The sequence below is a fragment of the Saccharomyces mikatae genome (assembly GCF_947241705.1).
Source record: "Saccharomyces mikatae IFO 1815 strain IFO1815 genome assembly, chromosome: 8".
NCBI classification, from domain to species: Eukaryota; Fungi; Ascomycota; class Saccharomycetes; order Saccharomycetales; family Saccharomycetaceae; genus Saccharomyces; species Saccharomyces mikatae.
In genome coordinates, this window is record NC_079263.1 from 232,717 (window position 1) to 259,156 (window position 26,440).

The following is a 26,440-nucleotide window of genomic DNA, read 5'->3' on the forward strand; positions in this document are numbered from 1 at the left end:
TATTGCTTAGTGCAGGCCGAAAAAAATAACCAAATCTTTGAAAAAAGTAGTTAAACATTAAACAACAAGTAACAACATGGTTTTATAGTGGAGCTACTGGGAGGAAGTGCATAACTTGTAGAAGTTTCAATTATTCCTTTACCTGAAAATAGTTAATTGAGCTTTAGTGGGAGCCTGCTAATTGAATAATGGAAACAATTGATATCCAAAATAGATCTTTTGTTGTTCGTTGGGTAAAGTGCGGCCGTGGTGATGTGATCAACTATCAGATCAAACCATTGAAGAAATCTATTGAAATAGGTATCTATAAGAAGTTGAAATCCAGCGTAGATGACCATGCTTCTGCAGTTCACATTGCACCTGACACTAAAACATTGCTGGACTACACAACGAAATCTTTATTACATAAGGGAAGCTCTGGTCATGTGGAGGAACATCACAGGCGTCCTTCCGAGCACTCTCATAATTCTAGTAATGGTCCAGATAATAAGAGAAAGGAGAGATCGTATTCCTCGCTCTCGATCAGCAGCATACAACAGCAATCCCAAGAAATACCGTTACGTGAAAAACTCTCTGCATCAGGTTTCACTTTGGTCAAGAGGGTCGGTAATGTTTCAGGGAACACTATGGTTCAAGGCGATCTTGAAGTAAAAGATACAGATTACTATTATGCCTTTATACTGGACAATTCGTCTTCTAAAAACGCAAAAAAGAAAATTCTTTTCAATGCGAGTGTAATTAATGGTGATAATCAATCAATGATTAGTACGAGGTCTACGCCCCCGACACGGCCCGCAGCCTTAAGTAGAACATCAACCCAACAGGACATGCTGTTTAGAGTAGGCCAAGGTCGTTACTTACAAGGGTATCTGTTAAAAAAAAGGAGAAAGAGACTACAAGGTTTTAAAAGAAGGTTTTTTACTTTGGATTTTCGATATGGAACTCTATCGTATTATTTGAACGACCATAACCGAACTTGTAGGGGTGAAATTGTCATAAGTCTGTCATCTGTTAGCGCCAATAAGAAAGACAAAATTATAATTATTGATTCTGGTATGGAAGTCTGGGTCCTAAAAGCTACAAATAAAGAAAATTGGCAATCATGGGTTGATGCGTTACAATTCTGTTTTGATGACCAGTTTGAGGATAAAGATACCTCAACCTTGGAGGAAAATCCAGCCACTTTTGATGATGACGATGATGATGATGATGATGATGAGGGAACCAATATAAAAAGCCCTTTTCAAGACCGTGACCAACTCACACCTACGGCTACAACTAAATCAGCGCTATCTCATAAACAGCATACTCAAGAGGGTACTGATGAGTCGTATGTGCCACTACCAAGCGATTCCTACGTTACTTTTTCTAGGAACCTGCGTTTGATTCAACAACGACTAGAGCAATGTAAGAAGGACTCTTTATCTTATAAGCCCAGTACATTTAATCAAAGATCAGAAGGTTTAAAAAGATCACCCTCTTCATCTTCCGCCTTTCCTAATAATAGAGTAACTTTATTCAATCAATCTTCCTCCGGCATGACATCATCTGATTCATTGGTTTCTGAAGAAACTCCTTCTAACGCAACACATAATGAACATGCATTATATAATCAACTGGCAGACCTTGAAGTGTTTGTTAGCCGATTCGTTATACAAGGAGAGGTGCTATTTAGGGACCACCAGAACCTGTGTAAGAAGGCAAAAGATACAAGAGTTTCGTTAACTTCATATCTTAGTGAAAATGATGAATTTTTTGATGCAGAAGATGAAATCAGTCGGGGGGTCATTTTATTAACTGATACAGAAGACGATATTAATAATATAGTGGAAGAAACTCCTCTACTTGGCCAAAGCGATAAAAATGAGTTCAAAACAGAGGGTGAAGTTTCAGAAAACGAACAAATGGGTTTATCAAGTGTGGATAGCCATACAACTAACGACGAAAATCATAACCGTAAACATCATAAAAATCGTCATAAAAATCGTCGTCGTAGCCACCAACACCATCAAAGAACCAAAAGTACACAGTCTTCAACAGAAACATTCACAAGTAAGGATTTATTTGCTCTCTCCTATCCAAAGACTATTTCACGCCGTAATGACATTCCCGAAGCCGCAGCTTCTCCTCCAAGCTTATTATCTTTTTTGAGAAAGAATGTGGGTAAAGATTTGAGTTCTATTGCTATGCCGGTAACATCAAATGAGCCTATTTCTATCCTGCAGTTGATATCAGAAACCTTTGAGTACGCTCCTCTTTTGACGAAGGCCACCCAACGTCCTGATCCTATAACATTTGTCTCAGCATTTGCTATTTCCTTCCTTTCCATATATAGGGATAAAACTAGGACCCTGAGAAAACCGTTCAACCCGTTACTGGCTGAAACATTTGAACTTGTACGAGAAGATATGGGATTTAGATTGATATCAGAAAAGGTTTCTCACCGTCCACCGGTATTCGCCTTTTTCGCAGAGCATCTTGAATGGGAGTGCAGTTATACCGTAACGCCATCCCAAAAGTTCTGGGGTAAATCGATTGAGTTGAATAATGAGGGTATATTGAGACTAAGATTCAAAACAACGGGAGAATTGTTCGAATGGACGCAACCAACAACAATTTTGAAAAATTTGATAGCAGGGGAGAGATATATGGAGCCTGTTAACGAATTTGAGGTACATTCCTCGAAAGGAGACAAATCACACATCTTGTTTGATAAAGCAGGTATGTTTAGTGGGAGGTCAGAGGGATTTAAAGTTTCTATAATCCCACCGGCTTCAAGTAGCCGCAAGAAAGAAATATTGGCTGGCAAATGGACACAGAGTTTGGTTAATGAAACCACACATGAAACTATATGGGAAAGTGGTGAATTAGTTAGCAATCCGAGGAAAAAATATGGATTCACGAAATTCACGGCAAATTTGAATGAAATTACAGAAATTGAAGAAGGTAATTTACCGCCAACGGACTCAAGGCTCAGACCAGATATTAGAGCATATGAGGAGGGAAATGTTGAAAAGGCTGAAGAATGGAAGCTGAAATTAGAACAGCTTCAACGTGAAAGACGTAATAAAGGGCAAGATGTTGAGCCTAGATATTTCGAAAAAATATCTAAGAATGAATGGAAATACGTAACCGGACCAAAGAGTTATTGGGAAAGAAGGAGGAAACACGATTGGTCCGATGTTCCTCATTTATGGTGAATGCGATAATTACATCCGTTTTCTTGTGTTTCTTCTCGTTTTTATGAACCCGAATTATTTATTCTCCGTCTCTTATAAATATCTATACTAATGTTTCTTTAAAGTATTTTTACACCCTATATGTATCACGAAGAGCTTCATAAACCCTTATTTAATTTGATCAAAGTATTCTATGTTAATTGTTTTCCTTCCTTTTTCCTCAATTAAAGATTTTTTTTACAATTAGTTAACATATTTACGAAGACAATCACAGAATTAAATGAGATGAGAAATAAAAACATAATGCATACTATCACTTAAATATGTAGCTATATTATAAGCATATTATTTAAAGTCACAAGTTATACAATACGGGCATCAATTCGAGATCCAAGATCTGTACGCGATCGATACACCCTAAAGATAACATAACTAATAACATGTGCCTTTTACAGGCCCTGCCAAGTCATAAAAAGGTGTTATTAATTTCGTCGAGAAAGATAAGGAGGAACATTGAGAAAAATATGAAGATCATCAACACTTTCCTATAGAAATGGGCCTTACGTCCATTTAGCCAATCGATAATACTTAATAGGACAATTCTGCCTCCTACTTTGATTACCTTTCACTAATGTCACATCTCATTACTTTAGCCACGTGTAATTTAAATCAATGGGCACTGGATTTTGAAGGTAATAGAGACCGTATCCTAGAATCTATAAAGGTTGCCAAGGAGAGAGGTGCCAGGTTGCGTGTCGGTCCAGAACTAGAAATAACTGGCTATGGATGTTTAGATCATTTCTTAGAAAACGATGTTTGTCTTCATTCATGGGAAATGTATGCTCAAATCATCAAGAATAAAGAAACTCATGGGTTGATACTTGACATTGGTATGCCCGTCCTACATAAGAATGTCCGTTATAATTGTCGTCTGCTATCTTTGGATGGTGAGATATTGTTTATAAGACCAAAGATCTGGTTAGCTAACGATGGTAACTACAGGGAAATGAGATTTTTCACACCTTGGATGAAGCCTGGCGTAGTAGAAGACTTTATCCTTCCACCTGAGATTCAAACAGTTACGGGTCAACGACTTGTGCCATTTGGTGATGCTGTAATAAATTCATTGGATACGTGTATCGGTACAGAAACCTGCGAAGAATTATTTACGCCTCAATCTCCTCACATCGCAATGTCATTGGATGGTGTGGAAATCATCACGAATTCATCTGGTTCTCACCACGAACTGCGTAAGTTGAATAAAAGATTAGACTTGATTTTGAATGCCACCAAACGTTGTGGTGGTGTTTACTTGTATGCAAATCAAAGAGGTTGTGATGGGGACAGATTATATTATGATGGCTGTGCATTGATTGCCATCAATGGTACGATTGTTGCCCAGGGTTCACAATTTTCCCTAGATGATGTAGAAGTTGTTACCGCTACTGTAGACTTAGAAGAAGTGAGAAGTTACCGTGCGGCAATTATGTCTCGTGGTCTGCAGGCTTCGTTAGCAGAGATTAAGTTCAAGCGCATTGATATTCCTGTAGAATTAGCCTTGATGACCTCCAGATTCGATCCTACAGTGTGCCCAACAAAAACTCGGAAGCCTTTTTACCACTCTCCTGAGGAAGAAATTGCTTTGGGGCCTGCTTGCTGGATGTGGGATTATTTAAGACGTTGTAATGGCACAGGGTTTTTTCTGCCTTTATCTGGGGGTATTGACTCTTGCGCAACAGCAATGATTGTTCACTCTATGTGCCGATTAGTTACAGATGCTGCCCAAAATGGGAATGAACAAGTTATAAAAGACGTTCGTAAAATAACGCGCAGTACCGATGATTGGATTCCAAGCAGTCCACAAGAGATAGCCTCAAAAATATTTCACTCCTGCTTCATGGGTACAGAGAACTCATCTAAGGAGACAAGAAGTAGAGCTAAAGACCTTTCTACCGCTATCGGATCCTACCATGTTGATTTAAAAATGGACTCCTTAGTATCCAGCGTGGTATCCTTATTCGAAGTGGCCACTGGCAAAAAACCAATATTCAAAATATTCGGAGGTTCTCAAATAGAGAATTTGGCTCTACAAAACATTCAGGCACGTCTAAGAATGGTCCTTTCTTATCTTTTTGCACAACTGTTGCCGTGGGTTCGTGGGATCCAAAATTCTGGTGGTTTGTTAGTATTGGGTAGTGCCAATGTTGATGAATGCTTACGCGGGTATCTAACAAAATATGACTGCTCTTCTGCTGATATCAACCCAATTGGGGGAATTTCAAAGACTGATTTGAAAGGATTCATAGCTTACGCATCAAAGGAATATGACATGCCAATCTTGGATGACTTTTTGAATGCTACGCCAACTGCAGAATTAGAACCTATGACTAAGGATTATGTTCAATCGGACGAAAAAGATATGGGAATGACGTACGAGGAATTGGGTGTGTTTGGTTATTTAAGAAAAGTTGAAAAATGTGGTCCGTATTCTATGTTCCTAAAACTTCTTCATCAGTGGTCTCCAAAGTTGACGCCCCGTCAAATATCTGAAAAGGTTAAAAGATTTTTCTTCTTCTACGCTATTAATAGACACAAACAAACTGTTTTAACTCCCAGCTATCATGCTGAACAGTATTCACCAGAAGACAACAGATTCGATTTACGTCCTTTCTTAATTAACCCAAGATTTCCGTGGGCTTCAAGAAAAATTGACGAAGTTGTTGAACAGTGCGAAGCACATAAAGGCTCAAAACTTGACATCATGTCAATTGATTAGTACACAAAATTAAAAGAACCAAGTGGGTACTTAGTATGATATTATATATTTTGTCACATTGTTCAATCATAAAAAACGATATAAGATCAACATCTAATATTTTTATCTTTACTTATTTTGCATCGGTTTATGTTGACCCCAATTAGTCTTGATTACTACGTTCTTAGAATCATTCCGTTTCCAGAAATCAATTAAAGTAATCGCTGTCTTCGTGGGGGAGTCTTCTTGAATAAAATGACCCGAGTCTTGGAAAACAACTAGTTGGTACTTACCTTGCATTTGCCCAACAATTAACTCTTTATCTAGGTTTTCATTTCCCGCCAATATTAATAATTTACTTACAGGTAGAGCTACGAAGGAGTGTGATAGGCCTGTAAACCATGTATCCCAGAAAGGGCTAAAGGTTTTTAGATTAGTAATCCTCACAACTTTCTCCGACTTAACCGGAGTAAATAGAGCTGGTATAGAAATTTCTGCACTTGTCCTCAATCTCGATAATGCATGCTGAACATGCCAATCGACTGCGTCATCGATTGACCTGAACACATTCGGTGTATTCCGCAGAAAATGTTCAACCTTATTTAAAGCCTGAATAGCAGCCTCTTCTACAATATCTAACATAGTAATACCAAGAATTTTCTTTTGTAATTCTGTTGATAATTTAGGGTATGCAAAAGTACATATACTTCCACCAAGGGAATGACCGACCAAAATAATAGACACGTTCTGAAGTGGCTCTTGGCTTATTTTTGACTTATACCAATAATTCAATAGGCCTACGAAATCCTCAATAAAAGAATCTCTATTAAAATTCATAGGATTACCAATCTTCGTGGGGCTTGTTTCCGCATGGCCTCTGGCATCAAATGCGAAGCATCCGCATTTCCCTTCGAGTTTAATATTTAACTGTTTGGCCAAGTTTGCAAACGATAAACCTGAGGAGCCTGCCCCGTGATGGAAAATAAATATGGGAATTGAAGTAGTATCAGATGGCGATGAAGAAGGTAATGTGTAATAGGTATTTATGTTGAGACCCCTCTCAGTAAACTTTACCAGTTCCTTATTATCAAAAAAATCCTTCCAACTGGGTAAACTACTCTTCTCCTTACTTGGAAGACCTCCAGCAAGATCGCCATTTTCGACCTCATGAATTTTGTTCCTATTTTGCCCACCATTGAACGACGGAAGGGATCCTAATGCATCACCATCGTTTTCTTCATCCTCATCTGCTTCTTGGAACGTTGTATCTAGCACATTTTTAGCTCTCTCAAACTGGGACAAAGCGATTTTCCTCCTCAAATCGTCTGCCATTAGAAATTTGAAAATGTCTTCAAGATTTCAACTAGTTTGCTGTCCACCTTTGGCCTTTAGTTACACATTAGTTGAATTCTTAACGCTAGAACAAGTTGTTAACATCCCTAAATAGACTTATTGTGTGATTTAAGCTATTACCCGACATTTAATGACAGCAGTAGGATTTTATGCTATATTGCTATGAATAATTCGAACAGAACATAGTCAACTTGAGTGAAAGTTAAATAACAATAGTATTCTATTTGCCATAAAAATATACATCTACTTTCTGCAGTCTTTTAGTCTCTGGAAATTTTGGAGCTTTCGAGGGTCAATAGTCACCCTAAGGTTAGAACTGATAAGAATTACGTTGCACATAACACTTCTTCTTCTTGCAGCATTTGAGCCTGTTTTTAAGAGCCTTTAGTAATCTGTTCAATTATTTCGTGGCTTTTTAGTTCCCATTAGACTGTTCCAAAATCACAAGCGTGCAATTATCATCATACGCTGTCGAGCCACCTCCTTAATTGCAACAATTCTACTTCACAAACATCTGGGTGAGAAAAAAGTTTACTACCCATCGTGATTTGTACCGGGCGATAAGGAGTATCACACAACATTCTCTACTAGACTTGACAATTCCTCCATAAGTTTACGCATCGCCCAATTTCAGTTTTAATAATTATATGCTTTCAATTAGTGTTTTCTGTTCCAGTTTTGTTTATGTTTTCTCAACAGATGAGAGGTTTTTCGTTATCAGAGCTTTCTTTCCATTAAATTCACGATTATAGAGCCTTTCAAGTATGTCAGTGATGATGTTTCCTTTAAAGCTTTCTTCTAGAAGGAGAATGCGTGCCTTTTGTTAAAGTGAGAGTTGTACCTGACTGAAATAACCTATTATACTATGATAATCTGAGATGTGGTTCAGAATTTCGATTTTTCAGTTAGCCAAAAATTTGGCCACAGATACATCCTTTGTTTCATTGAGCCAGTTTTCCCATGAGGAATTAATTTTGTTATGACGCTCTCCATCTGATACATAACTTAGAAAATTCGTCAAAATATCTGCTATCGGTTGCGCTGTCACCGTAGAACTGACATCACAACAACTCGATTGTGATAAACTTCTTGGGGATTTCACCGTGGGCTCACTCTCTTGCTACTGTTCACAACACAGAGTGTTAAACATAGTCCGTCTGTTGCATTTATTTCTCGCAATCAAAACATGATGATTTGTCATGGCGTTCACATTGCACCCTTCTCCTCTTTTAAATCAACGTCACCAGAACCTATCATTTTGATGTAACCTCTAATTGTTACAAAAGAGTAATATGCACATATTGCAGTTATCCGCATTTCAGAATCTTTGTGAGTTCCCGAACTGTTACCAGTACACTCAATAAGATTGTACGGATGCGAAAGCAATCAGTAGCACTGTTGAGACTTAAATAATCAAGTATGTATTTCTTTTCCAATGATTGTTCATTTAAAACAGGATCTTACACCAAAAAATCAAGTATATCATCTTCATAAGCTTACTGTAACTTGTTGACCTACCATCCTCTTTTTTTAATGCTATTTGAAGATTCATCCTACCTAGACTAGTACATTGAAGGTGCCATTGAATTGCCATATGTTACATGTTCTATTCTCTCAACCTCATCTTTGTTTAGTAATTTTAAACGCGAGGTTCATTATGGCAGGGGACAAAAGTAAAATATACATACATACATACCATACACAAGATGAAAAGTGATTGAAGATAAAAAGAAACAAAGGCACTAAAAATGTTCGCAAATGTTGGATTCAGGACATTAAGGGTTTCTAGGGGTCCTGTATATGGTATGTTTATTATTTTGTTCATCGGTGCACTTATTACTAAATTTGCTGGACATTTACTAATTGACTCAGAGACCGATTTCTCTCATATTTTAGGGTCTTACAGCCAAATCATCAGTTTTTCGAAAAGAACCTTTTATTCAGGTGCCAAAAATGGGTACCAGTCAAACAATAATCATGGTGATGCCTATAGTTCAAATGCACAAACAGGACCATTCACCTATAAAACCGCAGTAGCTTTCCAGCCAAAAGATAGAGATGATCAGATATACCAAAAACTAAGAGATTCTATTAGATCACCAACAGGAGAAGACAATTATTTTATTACATCGAACAACGTCCGGGACATTTTCGCGGGTGTCGCAGATGGTGTTGGAGGTTGGGCTGAACATGGATATGATTCCAGTGCAATCTCAAGGGAGTTATGTAAAAAAATGGACGAAATAAGTACTGCTTTAGCAGAATGCTCATCCAAAGAACCGTATTTAACTCCAAAAACAATTCTTGGTGCTGCCTACAAAAAAATAAAGGACGAGAAAGTTGTAAAGGTGGGTGGAACAACAGCAATTATGGCTCATTTCCCACCCAATGGAAAGTTACAAGTTGCAAACTTGGGCGATTCTTGGTGTGGTGTCTTTAGAGACTCTAAACTTGTATTCCAGACGAAGTTCCAAACGGTTGGATTTAACGCACCTTATCAGTTGTCGATTATTCCAGAAGAAATGTTAAAAGAGGCTGAAAGAAGGGGTAGCAAATATATTTTAAACACCCCTGCCGATGCTGATGAATATAGCTTTCAATTAAAGAAAAACGATATTGTTATATTAGCTACCGATGGTGTAACCGATAATATTGCTGCAGAGGATATAGAGCTTTTTCTAAAAGATAACTCCGCCAGAACAAAGGATGAATTACAGCTATTAACTCAGGATTTTGTGAAGAACGTTGTCAGTCTAAGCAAAGATCCTAGTTACCCCAGTGTTTTTGCGCAAGAAATCTCTAAATTGACTGGTAAAAACTACAGTGGTGGGAAAGAAGACGATATAACTGCTGTCATCGTAAGAGTTGATTAACAACCCATTATATACGCATGAAGAGCAATGTAAATAAGAATGCAGCGTCATAAACAACACTATATGAACACAAGGCCATTTTAATAGAGCTACATATAAGTCTGCATATATAGTAAAAATCTAAAGAACTATATTCGCAACAGGTTACTCAATCAAAAGAGCGTTTTAAAACAATCTTTTTGATCTTATCTCTTTCTGTTTTTAACTTCTCTTCCTCTTCAAGGACATCAGAAACAAACTTGACATCCGTTGGTAACTGTAAAACTCTTGATTGTGTTTTCTTACCACTTTTAGTCAAAAATGTAAACGCAATTTTTTTTGGCTTAGATAATTTTTCGTAGCCCTCCATGTCTGAGGAAAGCTCCTCATTCCTTTTTATTAATAAAGGTTTTTGAACGATAGCTGGCTTCGAAATTACGGGTATTTTACTAGCAACGACCTTTTCGCTCTTTCTCGCGTCTATGGATTCTTGCATCATCTGTTGGAATTGTCTCTCCAATTCTTCCTCCGCTTTCCTTTCCTCTTCATCTTTTAGCTTCTTCTCATACTCCTCATACATTCGTTTCATTTCAATATCTCTATCCGCGTCAAGGTCACCACCATACTCCAAATCAGAGTCGCTGTCTTCATCACCATCATCGTCATCATCATCATCGTCATCATCATCATCATCATCATCATCATCATCATCGTCGTCGTCGTCATCGTCATCGTCGTCGTCGTCATCATCATCATCATCATCATCATCTTCTTCTTCTTCTTCGTCCTCTTCGCTTTCGTCTTTTTTCACCTGATATTTTCCTGGCTCTGACCCTATGACTTGTGCACTTGTCTCCACATCTTCATCATCTCCTAGCAAATCGACACCATCATCATTTTCATCATCTTCATCATCTCCGGTAGTAGCCTCAATAGAAGCTGCGTTCTCATTATCACCGTCAATGCTTGCGGAAATTCCTTTAACTTCGCTCTCTTTGCCTTTTGTAGTTAATGATCTCAGCAAACTTTCCAATCTTGAGGCACTTTCAACCAGGGTTTCTGATCTCTCAAATCTGGCATTGTCGAAAATACTGTCATATTTTTTGAATGTACTTGACACCTTGAATTGCGTCTCCTTAGGTAAGGGCTGCTCTTTGATAAAAATATAATATTCGAAGAACCTTAACAAAACCTTGCATTTTTTAGTAAAAGCAGCAGGTGTCCTGTTGATATTTAATAAAATTGTGGTGACAAGTTGAATTCTGAAATAGTTATCAGGTGGATCTGAATCGTTCAAGTAAAAAGGATTGGGCTGATTATTGATATGACCGAATCTAATAATGTGATAAATAGTATCTAACAAAACATCCGATTTTATCATTTCATAGTTGAATATTTCAGTTAAATACCTCACATTCGAAATTCTATGCATGTTTTGTCCATAGTCATTAATTTCTAGGCCGCGTTCAATATTTTCCAGTATCTGGTCTATACATCTTATGACAAAGTCGCGGTGATAACTGTATAAACCACCTAAAACTTTAGTTAATAGGGGAATGTTTTGATAACTTATCTTATGCGGTTTTGAAAAGAGAGAGAAAAGTGTTTTCTGAATAGCTGAATCACCCCAGTGTGCTTTACGAACTAACTTGACAACGTGTTTGAAGTCTAGGTTGCTGAGTTCACTTCTAATTAAAATGCGGTAGAACTGTTGTTCCGGTGTTATTTTTTTTATCGTAACATTTAAAGACTTAACAGTAGGTGGATAAAGTAAAGTAATTATGTTTTCCAGGGCACCTTTCAAGTTCATGTTCAATTGTCTATCATTTTTTTTTTCTTTAATTAGTTGGACCATTTTTTCCATTAATTCCTTATACTCCGGTTTATTCAGTAAGAACTTTCCCGAGTGCTCCAATAGAATAGTCAAAATTTCTACGTTGTTTGGGACTTGCATATTCATGATTAATGTCCTAATCTTGTGAAAGATCATGAATGTTGGTATCAATTGGAATTTGATCATTTCGCTGAAAAAGATGACGTTTTTTACATTAATCTTATTTGAATGCAATTGATTTCTAAATCCATTATCTAAGTAGTTGATGAACTCCGAAACGATTTCAGGCATATATTTGCAGTTAGTTGCAATGAATCTGGAATATACCGCTAACTTGCTCCAATCTTGTGTCTCCATGAAAAATTTTAGTATTCGGTTTCTAGTAGCTTTGTTGTCTAAATGCGATAACCAGTATTTGTTTGAGAGATCATCAATTATATCTTTAGAGTCTGCCATTTCTAAATCTGTGAAAAATGAACTGATATTTTTCGAGGCCACATTTGAATCCTTTTCTGATTTGGATGATTGTGATTCTTCTACAGTTTTTGAGATATCGGGTAAAATCTCATAAAACTTCCTCATGTCTTCATTCTCCCATAACCTTTGATTGGGTGGTAATACCTGGTTTGTAATCATTGGAGAAGCGATTTCTTTTATGTCGTCATTGGAAGCACCTTCGAGTTTTGGAGTTTCTAATTTAAAAAACTCTCCCAAAGTAGTCGCAGAACTTTTGAACCTAACAAATACTGGAAGTAGCTTGTCATACTCATCTATGTACTCATCTCTCAGCTTCCCTGTTCTTATTTGACATTTCTGATGTTCTCTTTGAAGTTTACTAACCTTTTTATGCAGTTCTGTGGCCCTAGAAAAGGTAGCGTCTATAAAACTCTTGAACAAAGACTGTAAGGTAAATTTCAAATTTGTGTCTGATATTAAGCCATCCCAAGAATCGTCATCCTCATGGAAAAAAGGGGCGAACTTTTTGATAAAAGCAGTTGCTATAGTAGTAGTAAATCCCAACTTGAACTTATAATTAAGTATCTCTCTTAGAATACTGAACAGTAAAGGATCTTTTTTGCCAATTTTCTTCTGTAGGAAATTCGGAATGGCGTCCTTCGACTCAATATCATCCAATGTCCTGAATACGCCGACCAAATAAAGCTCAGTAAATACGCGAAGATTTCCTTTGATTCTATTTATCCTTTGAAGCTCATCTCTTTCAGATTCAATGTCAACTGAAGGATTTTCAAAAGTTTGCAAAAAAGAGCCCAAAAGAGGGCCAGTGAACCGGCTATTGAACCTCTGATGAAGTCCACTTACGATCTCAATAGCGGCAACCACATCATCATTCTTATTGGGAACATTCAACAGACATTCAGTTACGGTGACTATAATCTCGGAGAGATACTTCTCCAAGGAGGCTTCACTCAAATCTTTCAACAATGAGGCCTCTGAACCTTTTACAAACCCCTTCTTTAATTTTTTTATAAAACCGGTGTTTCTCTTTATACTTGAATCTAGCTTTTTACTTTTCAAGGGGAAGACTTCCTCACCATTCCAAGCTCGAACATTGAAGTCATGCAGTTCCCTTTTCCTTTCATCCTGTTAATATATGATTGGTATCGTAATTCCAAAATCAATTTTAAAAGTTAGTACACAATCCTAGGAAGATTAGAAGGGCGACCCGGCAATATCCATAAAAATCAAACATACGTTCATAATTTCTGTCTAATCTATTCTCAGTGCAGATCCAAAATCGGCTTATTCGAGCATTTAAATTAATTCTATTGTTAATGTAAAGCAGAAATAGTTCGTGTAGAATTTCAGACTCATGAATAAGTATAATTTTCCAGTAAATACTAGGAACATAAAAAATTACACAACCCTATGAATTCGTAGTAAGCGACATATTATAGAGATAACCTAAGTAGTATAGTAGTAACCTATTAAAATTAAAAACGTTAACGATGATGCCCTAACAATATAATGAAGGAAAACCTCAACATTGTTACAAACCCTGTCATGATCACGTATCTTCACAAGAAAGGTTTAGGAAGGGGACCATTAAGTGATGACCGTTCTCTCAAAGAAGAATGAACATGCACGAATGATTTCATCGTACAAAACCTATTTCAACTTGGTCATTGGCTTTCGTTTTACGCAATTTGTGATTTAGATTCATATAGGAAAAAAATAGCGATATTTGCGATGACCGAGTCTTGAACAATGAAAACCGTCCAGTAGAGAAAGAAAGGGGAAAGAGGTTCATCTAAGAATTGCGTTTCGGCGTCTGTACTAGAAAGAATCACCGAAAATAGACTAATTGGTGAATGGGATGGAGGCACTCTTCGTATTCTTAGTGCTTTCCATATCCGGGGCTTTCACTTACAAATTGTCCTATGAGAAGTTATGGTTCAAAGTAGGATCTCTATTTGACATCATATCAACTTCCTCAAAAAGAAACGTTTATCCTTTGACGAGCAAATTTGAAATTGGCCCGAATGAGAATGTGTCAGGAATGAGCAACTTCATCAACAAATTTTACACAGAATATTCTTTGCCCTCACACAAGATACTGCAATCACTGCGAGTCCTTTTTTCATTAGCAATGATGACGTATACGGTAACAATAGAGATTATCCTATGGCAGATAAAGGTGGCTGGTATGGACAAGGATGTAACTTTCATAACAATCTGGGTGTGGCCTCTGACTGCCGTTATGCTGTCATTCATTCTTATTCTATTTCAGCCATTTTTCATAATAATATCGTTATTGAATAAGTTCTATAATGATAGATTTGATATCGACAGGCTGATAATTGTAACATGCATAACCTTGTCATCACTTATTGCACTTTTGAGTTACATAAATATTGGACCGTTTCAATACACAAAAAATATTCTAACTAGACTGTCCATTGGAGGTGTAACAATCATGGCCTCCTTATCTGGATTGGCCACTGTTTCTAGTTTGTATTACAACTTTTTAGTCATCTGGCACAAGTTTTGCAATACGCCAATGACAGACCCCAGCTTTAGAAATATAAACAACAACAACAACAGTAAATCTCTTTTATGGACATCAGACGCTTTTATAGAGGAAAAAATCCAAGATTATGAGCACAACATTGAACAAAATGTGCAAATATTAACACGTTTAGAAGAAGAAACAAACGGAGAATACTCGACTTTTAAAGCAGAGTTGATGGAGAAAATTGCGTGGTATCAATTAGAACTTGGAAAATTGGAGACATTGTTACAACAGTCCCCTCAAGTACGTACTTTCAAGAAAGCCTTTGAAGTCGGTTTTATCATATATTGTCTTCATAAACTAATAATAACTTTCCTAAAAAGAATTCCGTATATCATATATCATTCATTAAAATATCCAAATGACTATGACTATGAATATTTCAGTGAAAATGCAGCATCAGATCCTTTAGCCATTACTATGGCAAGTATTTTAGATTTTTCATTTTTTAGGTTCAATTATCAACATGACCTCGATTCATTGACTAAGCAAATATCATTATTTTTGTCCATTTCGCTTTTCCTTTGCTGTCTCTCTGCGGTAAATACCACTATCTCATACGTTGTGACCCTTTTACCCATGAAGTTCCAGATTCTTGCACTATTTGCTATGCAAAATGACGATACCGCCAATGTACTCCCAGAGTATTCAAGCAATTCTAATTATAAAGGCAAGAAAGGGAAACTCTCTCATGAGCAGAAAGGAATATCTTTGATAAAAAATTTAGTGGTGTCAGAATTAACCGGTGTGTACGTTTTAGCTACCACTGTAATGGTTAGGTCTCATCTCCCTTTTGAAGTATCACAAAGATTAAAGGAACTGTTAGGTGAGAAATTCACCGTCCCAAATATTGTCATAGATTCTTGGTTTGATGAGGTCTATGCTTTCGCGTGTGTATTTACTTTCGTTTGCATAAGAATTGCGGAACGGAAACTTTCTACCAAAAAAGTCAGCTTTGAATAATGGGAATAATTTGCTGTTATTCGATGTCTGTGAAGTATGTCTATATAGAATTAAGTGTCTGTCATGTAGTTTATGTAAAGATGCGGAAACTAATGTAGGATCCATGAATAAGAACAGCTTTTCTTCATGCATGCAAGGGCGTAAAAATTATAGATGATGATGATTAGTATGCAGATCAATACCAGGTAAGATGCGAGCCGGAAAAAAAGCATGGATATATTATGAATACAAAAACTCACCTAAAATTTGGTCGTCGCTTAAGTCTTCTTTGACAATCATATACACCCCTATTAGTAGGTTTGGAAAACGTTTGGTAAAGTAATCGTAAAAACCGTCGGGAACCGGCCCCATGAGTTCTGCTATATCATCAGGTAAGTCCATGAAATGATGATACTTGTTCCTAAGTGCTCTTAATAAATCCATTAACTTTGTCGAATGATATTTTCTGTACCTTTCAAGGTTGTCCATGAAGGTTTTATCAAACTTAGCGGTCCAGTCTCCATTGGGTATTACAAACTCAGAGTGGGAGTCAAATCTCAGTAATAAATCGCTCGGAGGATCCTTGTTTTCAATTTCAAGTCTGTCACTAACTTTCAAAAGAAACTCCAATTTCTTCGACCTTGACCAAAACAATGGATGCCTCAAGACTTTCATAGCAGTCGGTCTCTTCAACGGGTCATGATCAATCATTTGTGAGATCAAATCAGTAGCTTCGGCTATCAATGATCTGTCATGCAGACATTTCATTTCATCAAGGCTAAAAACTCCCCTTATGATGTTGCTTTCGCGCGAATATCTATCACCAAATGGATGCTTTCCTTTAGACAGGATATAATAGAAAACACATCCCATAGAAAAAATATCAATAGATCTTGTTAATCTCCTTTTAGTGAACGGATCATAGAAGGAATCAGATGAGATTGCTGTATGCCGACTAGAGGACTGTTCTGTTTCAAAATGGCACTGTAAATTATTTGACTCGTCCAGCAGTTCTGGAGCCCTCCATCCACTTGTCCCCGAAGGATTATTCAGATTTGTTCTAAACGAAGATTGACCGGAATCTAGTTTTTTGCAAAGACCAAAATCTGATATCAAAATTCTGAGATTTTCTACTCCCGTTTCCTCATTGGTAGCAAACCTGTTTGATGTAGAAACAAGAATATTTTGAGGCTTTAAATCTCGATGGATAATTTTCAAAGAATGGAGATGCGCAACCCCAGCCGCTATTTGTCTAAGTAATGAGATTGGGTTGTACTCTTTCTGCATTTTCAAATTCTCATCTGATACGTTCTTCGATTCAACCAAATCTTGAAGGTTCAAATTGCAGAGCTCTAAAGCAATATACAAAAATCTATCTGTTGTTTCTGAACAGTAATATCGTATAACGTTTGGATGATCATCACTTTCGGTCAGAAGTTTTATTTCCATCAATGCTATGTCACAAAAATCAATCAACATCCTTTTTACTGCGACAGGTCTCCCTTGAAAACTTCCCTGAAATACTACTGTCCCTGATGAGCCGTATCCTAAAATTTTCTCTGATACTACTAAATTCTTCAAAGACTGTTCAAAGTTTGGTATATTCGCAATGCGTGATTTTCTGCCCTTTTTGCCCCCTCTCGAACCTCTTTTCCTCTTTTTCTTTTCTAATGCATTGTCTAGTGATTTATCATCGTCTTCATCAACGTCATCTTTTCCAGATTTAAGGGTTCCGCTATTCAGCGTATCTCCAATGACGACTTGTTTCCCTAGTTTTGTATCGTGTGACTCGATTACGTTTCCTGATGAAGCAAGATCGTTCGATGTTTTCGGTTCAACTATTGGGACTACTTTTTCAGGCATAAATCCAATCTTGGATAATAACACATATAATGGTGGCAAGATTTTAAACCTCTGTAAGGCTGCACAACAGATGAGAAACAGTAGCAGGAACACTCCTGTCTCCATAATTCGATACACTAAGCTACCGAATTTTAATAGTAAAGAATTTTGAGTATTTTTCCTTAATTCTCTAGTTATTTGGTCATGTACCTTTTCTCTATATGCATCAAGGTCTTCTGGGGACATATATTCTTTAAGTGAGTTTATGTCGCGATTCTGCTGCAAATCTGTTGTATCAACGGAAGAATCAATCATTAAAGGTTCGTGTTTGTGCGTGGTATCCAAAGTATTTGCTTTTCCATAATTCTCATAAAGGTAGTCATATTCGTTCCCGTACACCTGATGAACCCCCATAATTGCATTCTTGAATAAGATCTCATCCTCAAAAATCGAAGATACCCTCCAACGGTCACTGGAAGCATATCTCGATTTAGGGGCTGATTCAACTAATGAAGGAAAATTCTGACCAGATAAAGCAAACCAAGAAAGGTTTGAAGTTTGATCCAAATAAACTTTGTTACTTGATACAGTTTCATGATCACTGGGATTAAAGGGATGGGGCACCAGTATATTTTCGTTGGTACGAAGGTCATTGAACACATCAAAAAGGCCAACAATAATGCCAGGGAATGTCGGGGAAACCCATCTAGCTATTCTGAAATCCAAATCACTTGCCAACAATGACTTGTCACGGAAAGGCGCTATACACATACCATCTTTTGAAAATGTATTTTGAAGTGCCAGGGGGACATCTAGAACATTTTGCTGCCATGTTGAATAAGTGACATTGTAGCTAGCTCCATCATAGGAGTGAATTCCCAACTCAAAAATGGTTTTGCCAATGACTATCATATTTTCGCATTCCTGAAGTTTTATTCTTTCCTCTGGTGAGCAATCTATACTTTGGCTTCCGAAATAGCCATTCTTCGAACCAGGTCCGAATTCAGATATAATTTCACCATTCAGAACATTGATAGTATACATTATAGTCCTCATCGAACCAGTATATACTTTCTCATCTTCAACAATTTTCCCAGAGTCATTAACCACAATATTTGTTTTCAGGTGTAGCGGGGAAGTTGAAACAAGTTGACGTATAGATAGAGGTAGTTTCTGTAATCCTTGATGAGCGTTAAAGTAGTATATATTACCATCACCAAAAGGCTCAATTATCAACGTCTCATACGTTTCTAACCTGGAAGGCTCTTGTATTTCTATCAGGGGTTGAAATTTCTCAGAGTTGATGGACCATATGATATGACCGTTCCTTCTATCAACAGCATGAAGTCCACCTTCAATATCGGCTGCAATTAGTATGTCCGATAAGCTTAACTCGTTCAACGAACGGTTCTCCAGATAGGGTACACTTATGGAATTTGCAGCCTTCTGAACTTTTTTACTAGTGCGTCGATTATCCACAGTATTCAACAGGTTAGGTGTTGGATTTGAGCTGACCTTCTTTTTTAACGAATTCTCACTAGTTCTAGAGGCAGGAATGTGCGAATGGATACTCTTCTCAAAGCCATAGTTTGAGTTGAACTTTTTAATTGATGCAACTTCGTGGTCCACCATTTGTCGTCTTGGAGTTTGGGATGAAAACGGCAATGAGCATAAAATTACAGATGAAAGAGCGCAAACGAGCAGTGTCATTACTAACACATTTCCCACAGGTGCACGCATTTTTGAAGTGTCAACAGTGTAGATTCCTCTGATATGCTATTTTTGGTGTGGGTTGAAGGTGCGGTATGGAGAAAAGTAGTAATGGATGTGGAGAAGAGGAAGTGATGCTTTGAGGTTGATTGAACAAAAGAAAGTTACTTAGCTGAATTTAAATTTATAACAGTGAAAGGTATAGTGTAGATTTGATACTGTTTCAAATTATTCACCGTCAGTGTATGTGAATTTGGCTCATTGATCTCCCTATAATGCGCCTCTCGTATATATCCTGTTATTACGTGATTATTCTTCTCTTTTTTAAACTTTGCTTTGGGAATAGTGGAAGAAATTGCCCGAAGAGCCTTCTCCGTCTTGAAATCCGGTAATTAGATCAGCGAAAAATCATTAAAGGGCAGAGGGTAATAACATCTCAAGACTATAATCCGCACCGTACATATTTGCCAGCGCAAGACGTGATTGTGCAATAGCCATATTCTGATATTTTTCTTCTTTTTTTATATTATATGTCTTTCTCTCTTTCTTTTATATAATTTCTGTGTATAGCATGGTTATATGATAACGCAGGACTTCATGCTCTGGGAGAGAAGAAAACAGCCCCAAATATCTCGCTAATCCTTCATCGAATAACCGATCTCCTCGAAAACATCTTTAAGTTTACACTGCTTCTCATCGGCAATTATTTGAGCCAATCTTAAACCTGCATCTCTCAATTCATTGTACTCTTTTAGCTCTTTGATATACTTCGAGGCAACCTCTTTTGGAGTTTCATTACTTGAATAAATTTGGTTAGTAACGTAAAATAAATACTTTCTTGCCGTACTCTAATATTTCATGGGGAAATAGACACATACATTTCTTTGTTTACAGATAAGACCTCAAACGTCTTGATTAAACTGCCGTTCATATTTTGATATTCTTTTATCTGTTCTTGTTTTTTATTTAATTGGGATTTCAAATAACTCATACTGGCACTTTGTTCTTTGTATTTGAAGGTTTTATTAGAACATTGAACTACACTTGAAGATTTTTGATTTACTTTATCAAGGCATTTATATAATACAGTGTAAAATAGCCGCCAATAGGCCGCAATTCCGTTTGGTGTGATAATGGATTTGTTCTCGTGTGGCTTGAAAGAATAAAAACCTTAAGAATATAAAATGGATACAGTCGTTAAATAAATACAAATGAAATATATAAAATGCTATGATGACAAATTGCTCGTGTCTTCCTCAATCTTGTCAAGCAAAGTCTTCATATGGTTTAGTTGCAGTTCTGTTACCTTGACGCTTTCTGCCAGCTGTTGCAGTTTGTGTCCCTCAACATTTTCTCGTGTAACATGCGCTTGAGGTGATATAACACTCCCTCTGTTGTTGATCCAGTCCCAAATATCACTCTCCCCTCCAGTAATAGAGTTTCTACCCTTTGCGAGATATGTATTTTTTTTTTTTCCAGATGACATGGCAGTCTCATACGAATTGTATAGTGTTCCGAAGCTCGGCACATAATTATACTCTTGGCCATCAATGAGCAACCTTCCTGGCTTCACAACTTGAAGATTCTGATTGGCTCGGAAAATATGAAGCTTGGTAGACCAAAGTAATATAACTATCAAACTCAAAATCAAAAGTAGTTTTTGAGGATTCATAGAAGTGTTCATAATATTCTCCAAATTCAAAGTATTCTGAACAAAATCTAAAACACAACCCAGGGTATTTTTACTCTTATCGTTCTTATCGCTTTCGAAGCTTTTCTGTTCGATCTTACTAGGAGAAGGCTTATGTTTGTCACGTCCCTTTGTTCTCTTTCTCACTGGTTTTTTGGTTTTCACTGCACTGATTACATCTCGCAGCTCAGCAACCATACAATCGACAGAAACTTTCTGACCTTCAACGGAACCTTTTTCAATAGCACCTTTCAAAAATGATTTACTTGTCCAGTTAATTTTTGTTATAACGGTTAAATTCGTAGTGTCATGTTGGCCCCAACACAAAAAGATCTTACTTTCTACTGCAAAATTATTACCGGATGGAACGTCGGGTGTTCTTGTCGTTTGAATCACCAAAACATAGCTACTAATATCGATGTGCTCAATAGTCTCAGTTAATAAACATTTTGTCTGTTTAGGCCCAATAGAGTTGTTTAATTTCTTCGTGTATTCATAACTTCTTGAAGCGCCCTCAACCAAAGAGGGTGTAAAGTTTGGTATCGTTTCCAAGTTAACATTATTTTTATCTCTAGTAATAATTTTTTGCATATATTCCGTATTCGAACCAAATAATAATTGGACTACGGTTCCTAATGGAGCGGATATATTTTCATTTTCCCTTATAATAGAGTCATCCTTATCCTTTTTAATATTAGGTTCAGTAGGTGCGTGTGAATCAGGCTTCATATTCGGGAGAGGTGATAGAGATATTGAATTATCCTTTGAGGGTTTTTTCTTTTTGATAGCAGACCGTGCTAATAGATTATTAAGCTCCTCCACCAATATCTTCACTGATTCCCCTACCCCGTCAAATGTGCCTTTTTCAATGGGAATCTTGATTAAACTCTTACCTGTCCATTCAACAGAGACATACACTTTCAAATTTGTTTCATTGTTGTTTGCCCAAGATAAAAGGTAAACTGTTCTCACAAAAAATGAGTTTCCTGAGGGAACATCCGGAGTTTTTGTCGTTTGCAGGACTTGAACGTACTCTTCTAAATTATAATGTTTGATTATTTCAGTTATTATACATTTAGTCTTACCGGGACCAATAGCACCTGGCGTTGGTTTCATATAAGAGTATTCTCTCTTTTTATTTTCCGGAACTGTGGATGAATCAACAAGAACAGGAATTGGTGAAATATCGTAGTTATTTTGTGCCTTTAAAATTGAAGAAATATAATTGACATCTTTCCCAAACAAGACACTTACTACCTTCCCTAGCGGAGCCGATATGGTTGATTCGTTGACTAGTTTGTCGTTGGATACTGGTTTGTACGCCGCTTCCGTAGGTGAGTGCTTTATTGGACCCAGTACCGGGATCTCTGAACCTAGACATATGTTTGCAGCGCTATCCGATTGTTGAAGGGGTGTGGGTAAATCTTCCGGCTTTCCTATGCTGACGTTCGACGTCATGTCGGTAGAATCGGTAATATTATTACTGTTATCGTAAAGGTCATCGTCATTATCATCGTACTCATAATCATCATAATCGTCGTCTTCACTATCACTGATAGAGTTAGAACTGCTGTTTATATTATTGGCGTTATTGCGAAGCCTTTTTCCTAAAATTATTTGATTCCATACTTCAGTAATTAAATCATATGTAGCATCTCTGGAAGTGAAGGATGCAAACGTATATTTTGTGTGCAAAGTGTCAATAACTATTCCGTTGGGGAAAATCCCTGCTGTGGCTTTTTTTTCTATTTGGACAATTGTTTTGATTGGTATAAAAACGGTACTTACCCAACCTAGAATATTAGAATAGAATCCAATATGTTGGTCAGATATATACATTCTGCCTTGCAAAAGAATATCTCTGGACAAAGCACAACTATGATCCAAAATTAACCTTTCATTGGGACTCACACCTGAGTCCTTGAATAATGCATGGAAATCCGAATTCTTCTTTTCACTCGCATATTCAACCCCCTCTATTTTGATGTTGCCTTCTCTGTCATTTTCGTCAGATGATTCAACAACATTCACAGGAGTAGATGAAAAGCTTTTACTAGAGCTCCTCCGTAATCCTAAAGAGGGGCGACCGTTCGAAATACTACTTCGAGGTAATATTGTCGATGCGATATCAGTGCTGTTCTTTACTTTGTTCAATGAGTACTTCAATGCCGTAGATGGTAGTACTTTCATTCCCATACTAATGCTCCCTGGAGAGAATGATCTCTTGTTAAGAGACTTTTTAGACAACTCCCTAGGCTCGCGTTCTTCATCATCCAGACCATTATTCGTTGTCCCATTAGAACAGTTGAAAGAAAACCTCTTTTTACTATCTTGCAAAAGATCACTGCTGGAATTTCGCTTATCATTCATTGTGTTAACCATCGATTTGGCTCTTCTTCTAGGCTTGATACCCTCTGTTGTAGAAGGGGCAACTATTGAGAATTTAGAAGAGTATTTCCTAGGGATAGGCTTCTTCTCTACATTGATTTTAATGGCATTGTGCGAATTATCGTTCAGTGACAGCTCGTTGTTGTTAAAATGCTCTTCTCCCGCGAGCGAGCCCGTTGATACAGCTTCTAGCTCTTCAAGAGTGACCTGAGAGTCATTGAAGTGTTCTAATCTCAGGTTTCCAACTCCAGGAGTAGGTTTAGCATGAGAATTTCGAATGGGCTCGAAAACCACTTTCCTGGCCGTAGCATTCGCCTGTTTTCTAGAGTTTTCCGAAGATATATCATCTCTTGAGTTTAAATTGGAATTCGAGTGGGAATCTGCATGAACGTAGCTCTTTAAATCACCATAAGGAGATTTAGACAATGATGATAATTTGTTTTTAGACTCAGTTTCTGTGGCATTGAGTTGTTGATTAACTGGAGTCGATGACGCAGATGCTGCAAGAATATCATCCAAATTTTTCAAAAAAGGCCCATCGCTTCCCTTAATCGATGTAGTATTTTTATCATTTGTGCTCTTGTCTGAAGGGGCTCCTGACGTATTTGATGAACTTTCCTTCCTGTCCTTCAGTTCATGCTTCGAAGTTGCACTACCATCAGCTTCTTGTATATTTATTTTGGGTATGTGGCCTACAGCATTATGGGCAAATGTAAGAAATGTTTCGAACGCGGTATGTGGGTGGGGACTATCGGGAGTTCTTTCCGCATTTTGATTCATAGCCTCTTGTCGTCTCTCATTCCCCAGCTTTTTCTTTTCCATAGACTGAAGAGACAAGCTTGGCACAGAATTCGAATTTGAGTTCGAATTGCCATTACGGCAATGTCCCTTTAATGACCCTAATGTCAAGCTCGTATTTGTCTTTTCGAGCTTATTTGTCTCCATAGGATCTATAACGATGGGGATATTGAATACGCCTTGACTAGGTGCTAAGGAAGAGGTCGCCTTTTGAGACCCTCTCGCAACAGAATCTGTATAAGTTTCCCGCTTTAGTAGCGATGTGTCATCTGGATTCCTTATTATGCTTTTGTATCGTGCAGTATTGTTAGTGTTAAAATTTCCTTTTTTAGTATTATTTGAAAAAGTGCGACCCTTATCGTGCTTGCGTTTAAGTCCAATCGTTCTTAATAGGGTGGTGCCCCAATGATGCTTCTTCTTTGAGTCCTTGGACATTACTGTTTCCTTTCAACACTGTTGATAGATTTTGTAAACTACATATAGTAGTAGCAATTTAAGGTTTAAAAGCAATAGCAGCAAAGTTGCAATAGATACCGCAGTCTTGGTGAAAGATGGATATTGCGTATTGGTAGTGAGAGCAAAAACTCCCAGCCGCTGTTCGTCCCCCAAAACAGGATCCCAACAAGAATCATTTTGCCCAGTTTAACTCCTGCAAAGGTTACACTTAGAAGAGCTTTCGCCAAGGTACAGGACCCCTAAGAGCTAGAACTACGCCGGTCCGTCCGCGGCCATCTTACTCCGTGGAAATTTACTTTCAAGAGGAGTAAGTACGATCCTTGCTACGTGAAACCAGCCATTGCTGGATAGGAGGTTTCTCAAATCGGAGGACAATACAAACAGCAACAACTTCCCGATTACACCGTCCACATCATAATGTCCTATTGAATGAATACTTGTGTTGGAGTCTATACATGTGCAATGAGAAGACATAGACGAACTTTAGTTAGATTATTTTTAAGCACACTAGTTTTGTGACTATATCGCGTTTCACGAATATCTGTGCAATTTTTCTTTAGAGATGAGCTAGGCTGAGGGTTATAGATGATGCCTTGATAACCTGTAGAAAAAAGTTCTAGTTAGAAGCTGTCAGTGCAGATTGATAAGCTTGGACATATATATATATCCTTACGTACGTACCATATACTTCTAGTAACCTAGTTAAGTTTCTGATCAAAATGGAGGATATTAAGAAGATTAAACCATACGTTAAAAGTTTTTCAAATGCATTGGATGAGCTGAAGCCAGAAATTGAAAAACTAACATCGAAATCGCTGGACGAACAGCTTCTGTTACTGTCTGATGAGAGAGCTAAGCTAGAGCTGATCAACCGTTATGCGTATGTCTTGAGTTCTTTAATTTTTGCTAACATGAAGGTCTTGGGCGTCAGAGATATGTCTCCCATACTCAACGAGCTCAAAAGAGTAAAATCATACATGGATAAAGCTAAACAATACGATAATAAGATATCCAAATTTAACGAAAAATCGCAGGCAAAGCAAGAGAATGCTAGGAGTATCATTTTTAATGTCTTGGATGGTAACAGAAACAGGTTCGAACCTTCCATCAGCAAGAGTAATTTCCAAGGGAAGCATACCAAATTCGAAAATGATGAGCCGGCAGGAAGTACAACGACTAGAATCATTAGCAATATTGAAGAGGCAAGGAAGCCCAGTAGTAAGAAAAGTAAAAAATCAGCCAAAGTAGGCAAAAATGAAAAGGGGAAAATAGGTAGAGGTTGAGATAAATTAATGAATAAGCGAATGAATACTCAAAGACGGTGCGAGAGTGCAAATGCAAAATCGTTTAAAAGTTTTATATACATATAGTAAAAATAAGAACTCATTGAAACAATGCGTGAATATACTATTCTTGTAGTTGGCAGTAAACGCTTTGGGGTACATTGACGTTATATAAGAATGTAGTGATATAAAAAGAAAAGAGGGGACTTTGTAGAACCCTCTAAGCTTAAATACCAAAAGCATTCATACTTAGAAGTTAACGTGCACGACGATGCTAAGTTGATAAAAAAAGCTAAAATGCATTCTAGAAAAGGAAAAGGACGAGCA

The 26,440-nt window shown here is 37.3% G+C and overlaps 9 protein-coding genes across 9 annotated transcripts; 5 read left to right on the forward strand and 4 right to left on the reverse strand.

Annotated features, from left to right (window-relative positions):
* Positions 1-188: 188 nt before the first annotated feature.
* On the forward strand, positions 189-3,200 carry OSH3 (oxysterol-binding protein related protein OSH3; the record flags this gene model as incomplete). The annotated part of the gene is made up of 1 exon (XM_056222924.1): positions 189-3,200. One exon carries the CDS (start codon positions 189-191, stop codon positions 3,198-3,200), a length of 3,012 nt encoding a protein of 1,003 aa, XP_056082566.1.
* A 610-nt stretch (positions 3,201-3,810) lies between these two features.
* On the forward strand, positions 3,811-5,955 carry QNS1 (glutamine-dependent NAD(+) synthetase; the record flags this gene model as incomplete). The annotated part of the gene is made up of 1 exon (XM_056222925.1): positions 3,811-5,955. The coding sequence occupies one exon, from the start codon at positions 3,811-3,813 to the stop codon at positions 5,953-5,955; it is 2,145 nt and encodes a 714-aa protein (XP_056082567.1).
* A 108-nt stretch (positions 5,956-6,063) lies between these two features.
* Positions 6,064-7,266, reverse strand: PPE1 (phosphoprotein phosphatase methylesterase 1; the record flags this gene model as incomplete). The annotated part of the gene is made up of 1 exon (XM_056222926.1): positions 6,064-7,266. The coding sequence occupies one exon, from the start codon at positions 7,264-7,266 to the stop codon at positions 6,064-6,066; it is 1,203 nt and encodes a 400-aa protein (XP_056082568.1).
* Positions 7,267-9,035: 1,769 nt separating this feature from the next.
* Positions 9,036-10,160, forward strand: PTC7 (type 2C protein phosphatase PTC7; the record flags this gene model as incomplete). Its single annotated transcript, XM_056222927.1, has 2 exons — positions 9,036-9,090; positions 9,184-10,160. The coding sequence occupies 2 exons, from the start codon at positions 9,036-9,038 to the stop codon at positions 10,158-10,160; spliced, it is 1,032 nt and encodes a 343-aa protein (XP_056082569.1).
* Positions 10,161-10,308: 148 nt separating this feature from the next.
* NMD2 (Nmd2p) lies at positions 10,309-13,692 on the reverse strand (the record flags this gene model as incomplete). The annotated part of the gene is made up of 2 exons (XM_056222928.1): positions 10,309-13,575; positions 13,687-13,692. The coding sequence occupies 2 exons, from the start codon at positions 13,690-13,692 to the stop codon at positions 10,309-10,311; spliced, it is 3,273 nt and encodes a 1,090-aa protein (XP_056082570.1).
* Positions 13,693-14,308: 616 nt separating this feature from the next.
* Positions 14,309-15,967, forward strand: SMKI08G1230 (uncharacterized protein; the record flags this gene model as incomplete). Its single annotated transcript, XM_056222929.1, has 1 exon — positions 14,309-15,967. The coding sequence occupies one exon, from the start codon at positions 14,309-14,311 to the stop codon at positions 15,965-15,967; it is 1,659 nt and encodes a 552-aa protein (XP_056082571.1).
* A 219-nt stretch (positions 15,968-16,186) lies between these two features.
* Positions 16,187-19,528, reverse strand: IRE1 (bifunctional endoribonuclease/protein kinase IRE1; the record flags this gene model as incomplete). Its single annotated transcript, XM_056222930.1, has 1 exon — positions 16,187-19,528. The coding sequence occupies one exon, from the start codon at positions 19,526-19,528 to the stop codon at positions 16,187-16,189; it is 3,342 nt and encodes a 1,113-aa protein (XP_056082572.1).
* Positions 19,529-20,726: 1,198 nt separating this feature from the next.
* LAM4 (Lam4p) lies at positions 20,727-24,809 on the reverse strand (the record flags this gene model as incomplete). The annotated part of the gene is made up of 1 exon (XM_056222932.1): positions 20,727-24,809. The coding sequence occupies one exon, from the start codon at positions 24,807-24,809 to the stop codon at positions 20,727-20,729; it is 4,083 nt and encodes a 1,360-aa protein (XP_056082573.1).
* Positions 24,810-25,549: 740 nt separating this feature from the next.
* Positions 25,550-26,113, forward strand: LRP1 (Lrp1p; the record flags this gene model as incomplete). Its single annotated transcript, XM_056222933.1, has 1 exon — positions 25,550-26,113. The coding sequence occupies one exon, from the start codon at positions 25,550-25,552 to the stop codon at positions 26,111-26,113; it is 564 nt and encodes a 187-aa protein (XP_056082574.1).
* Between the last annotated feature and the right edge of the window lie 327 nt (positions 26,114-26,440).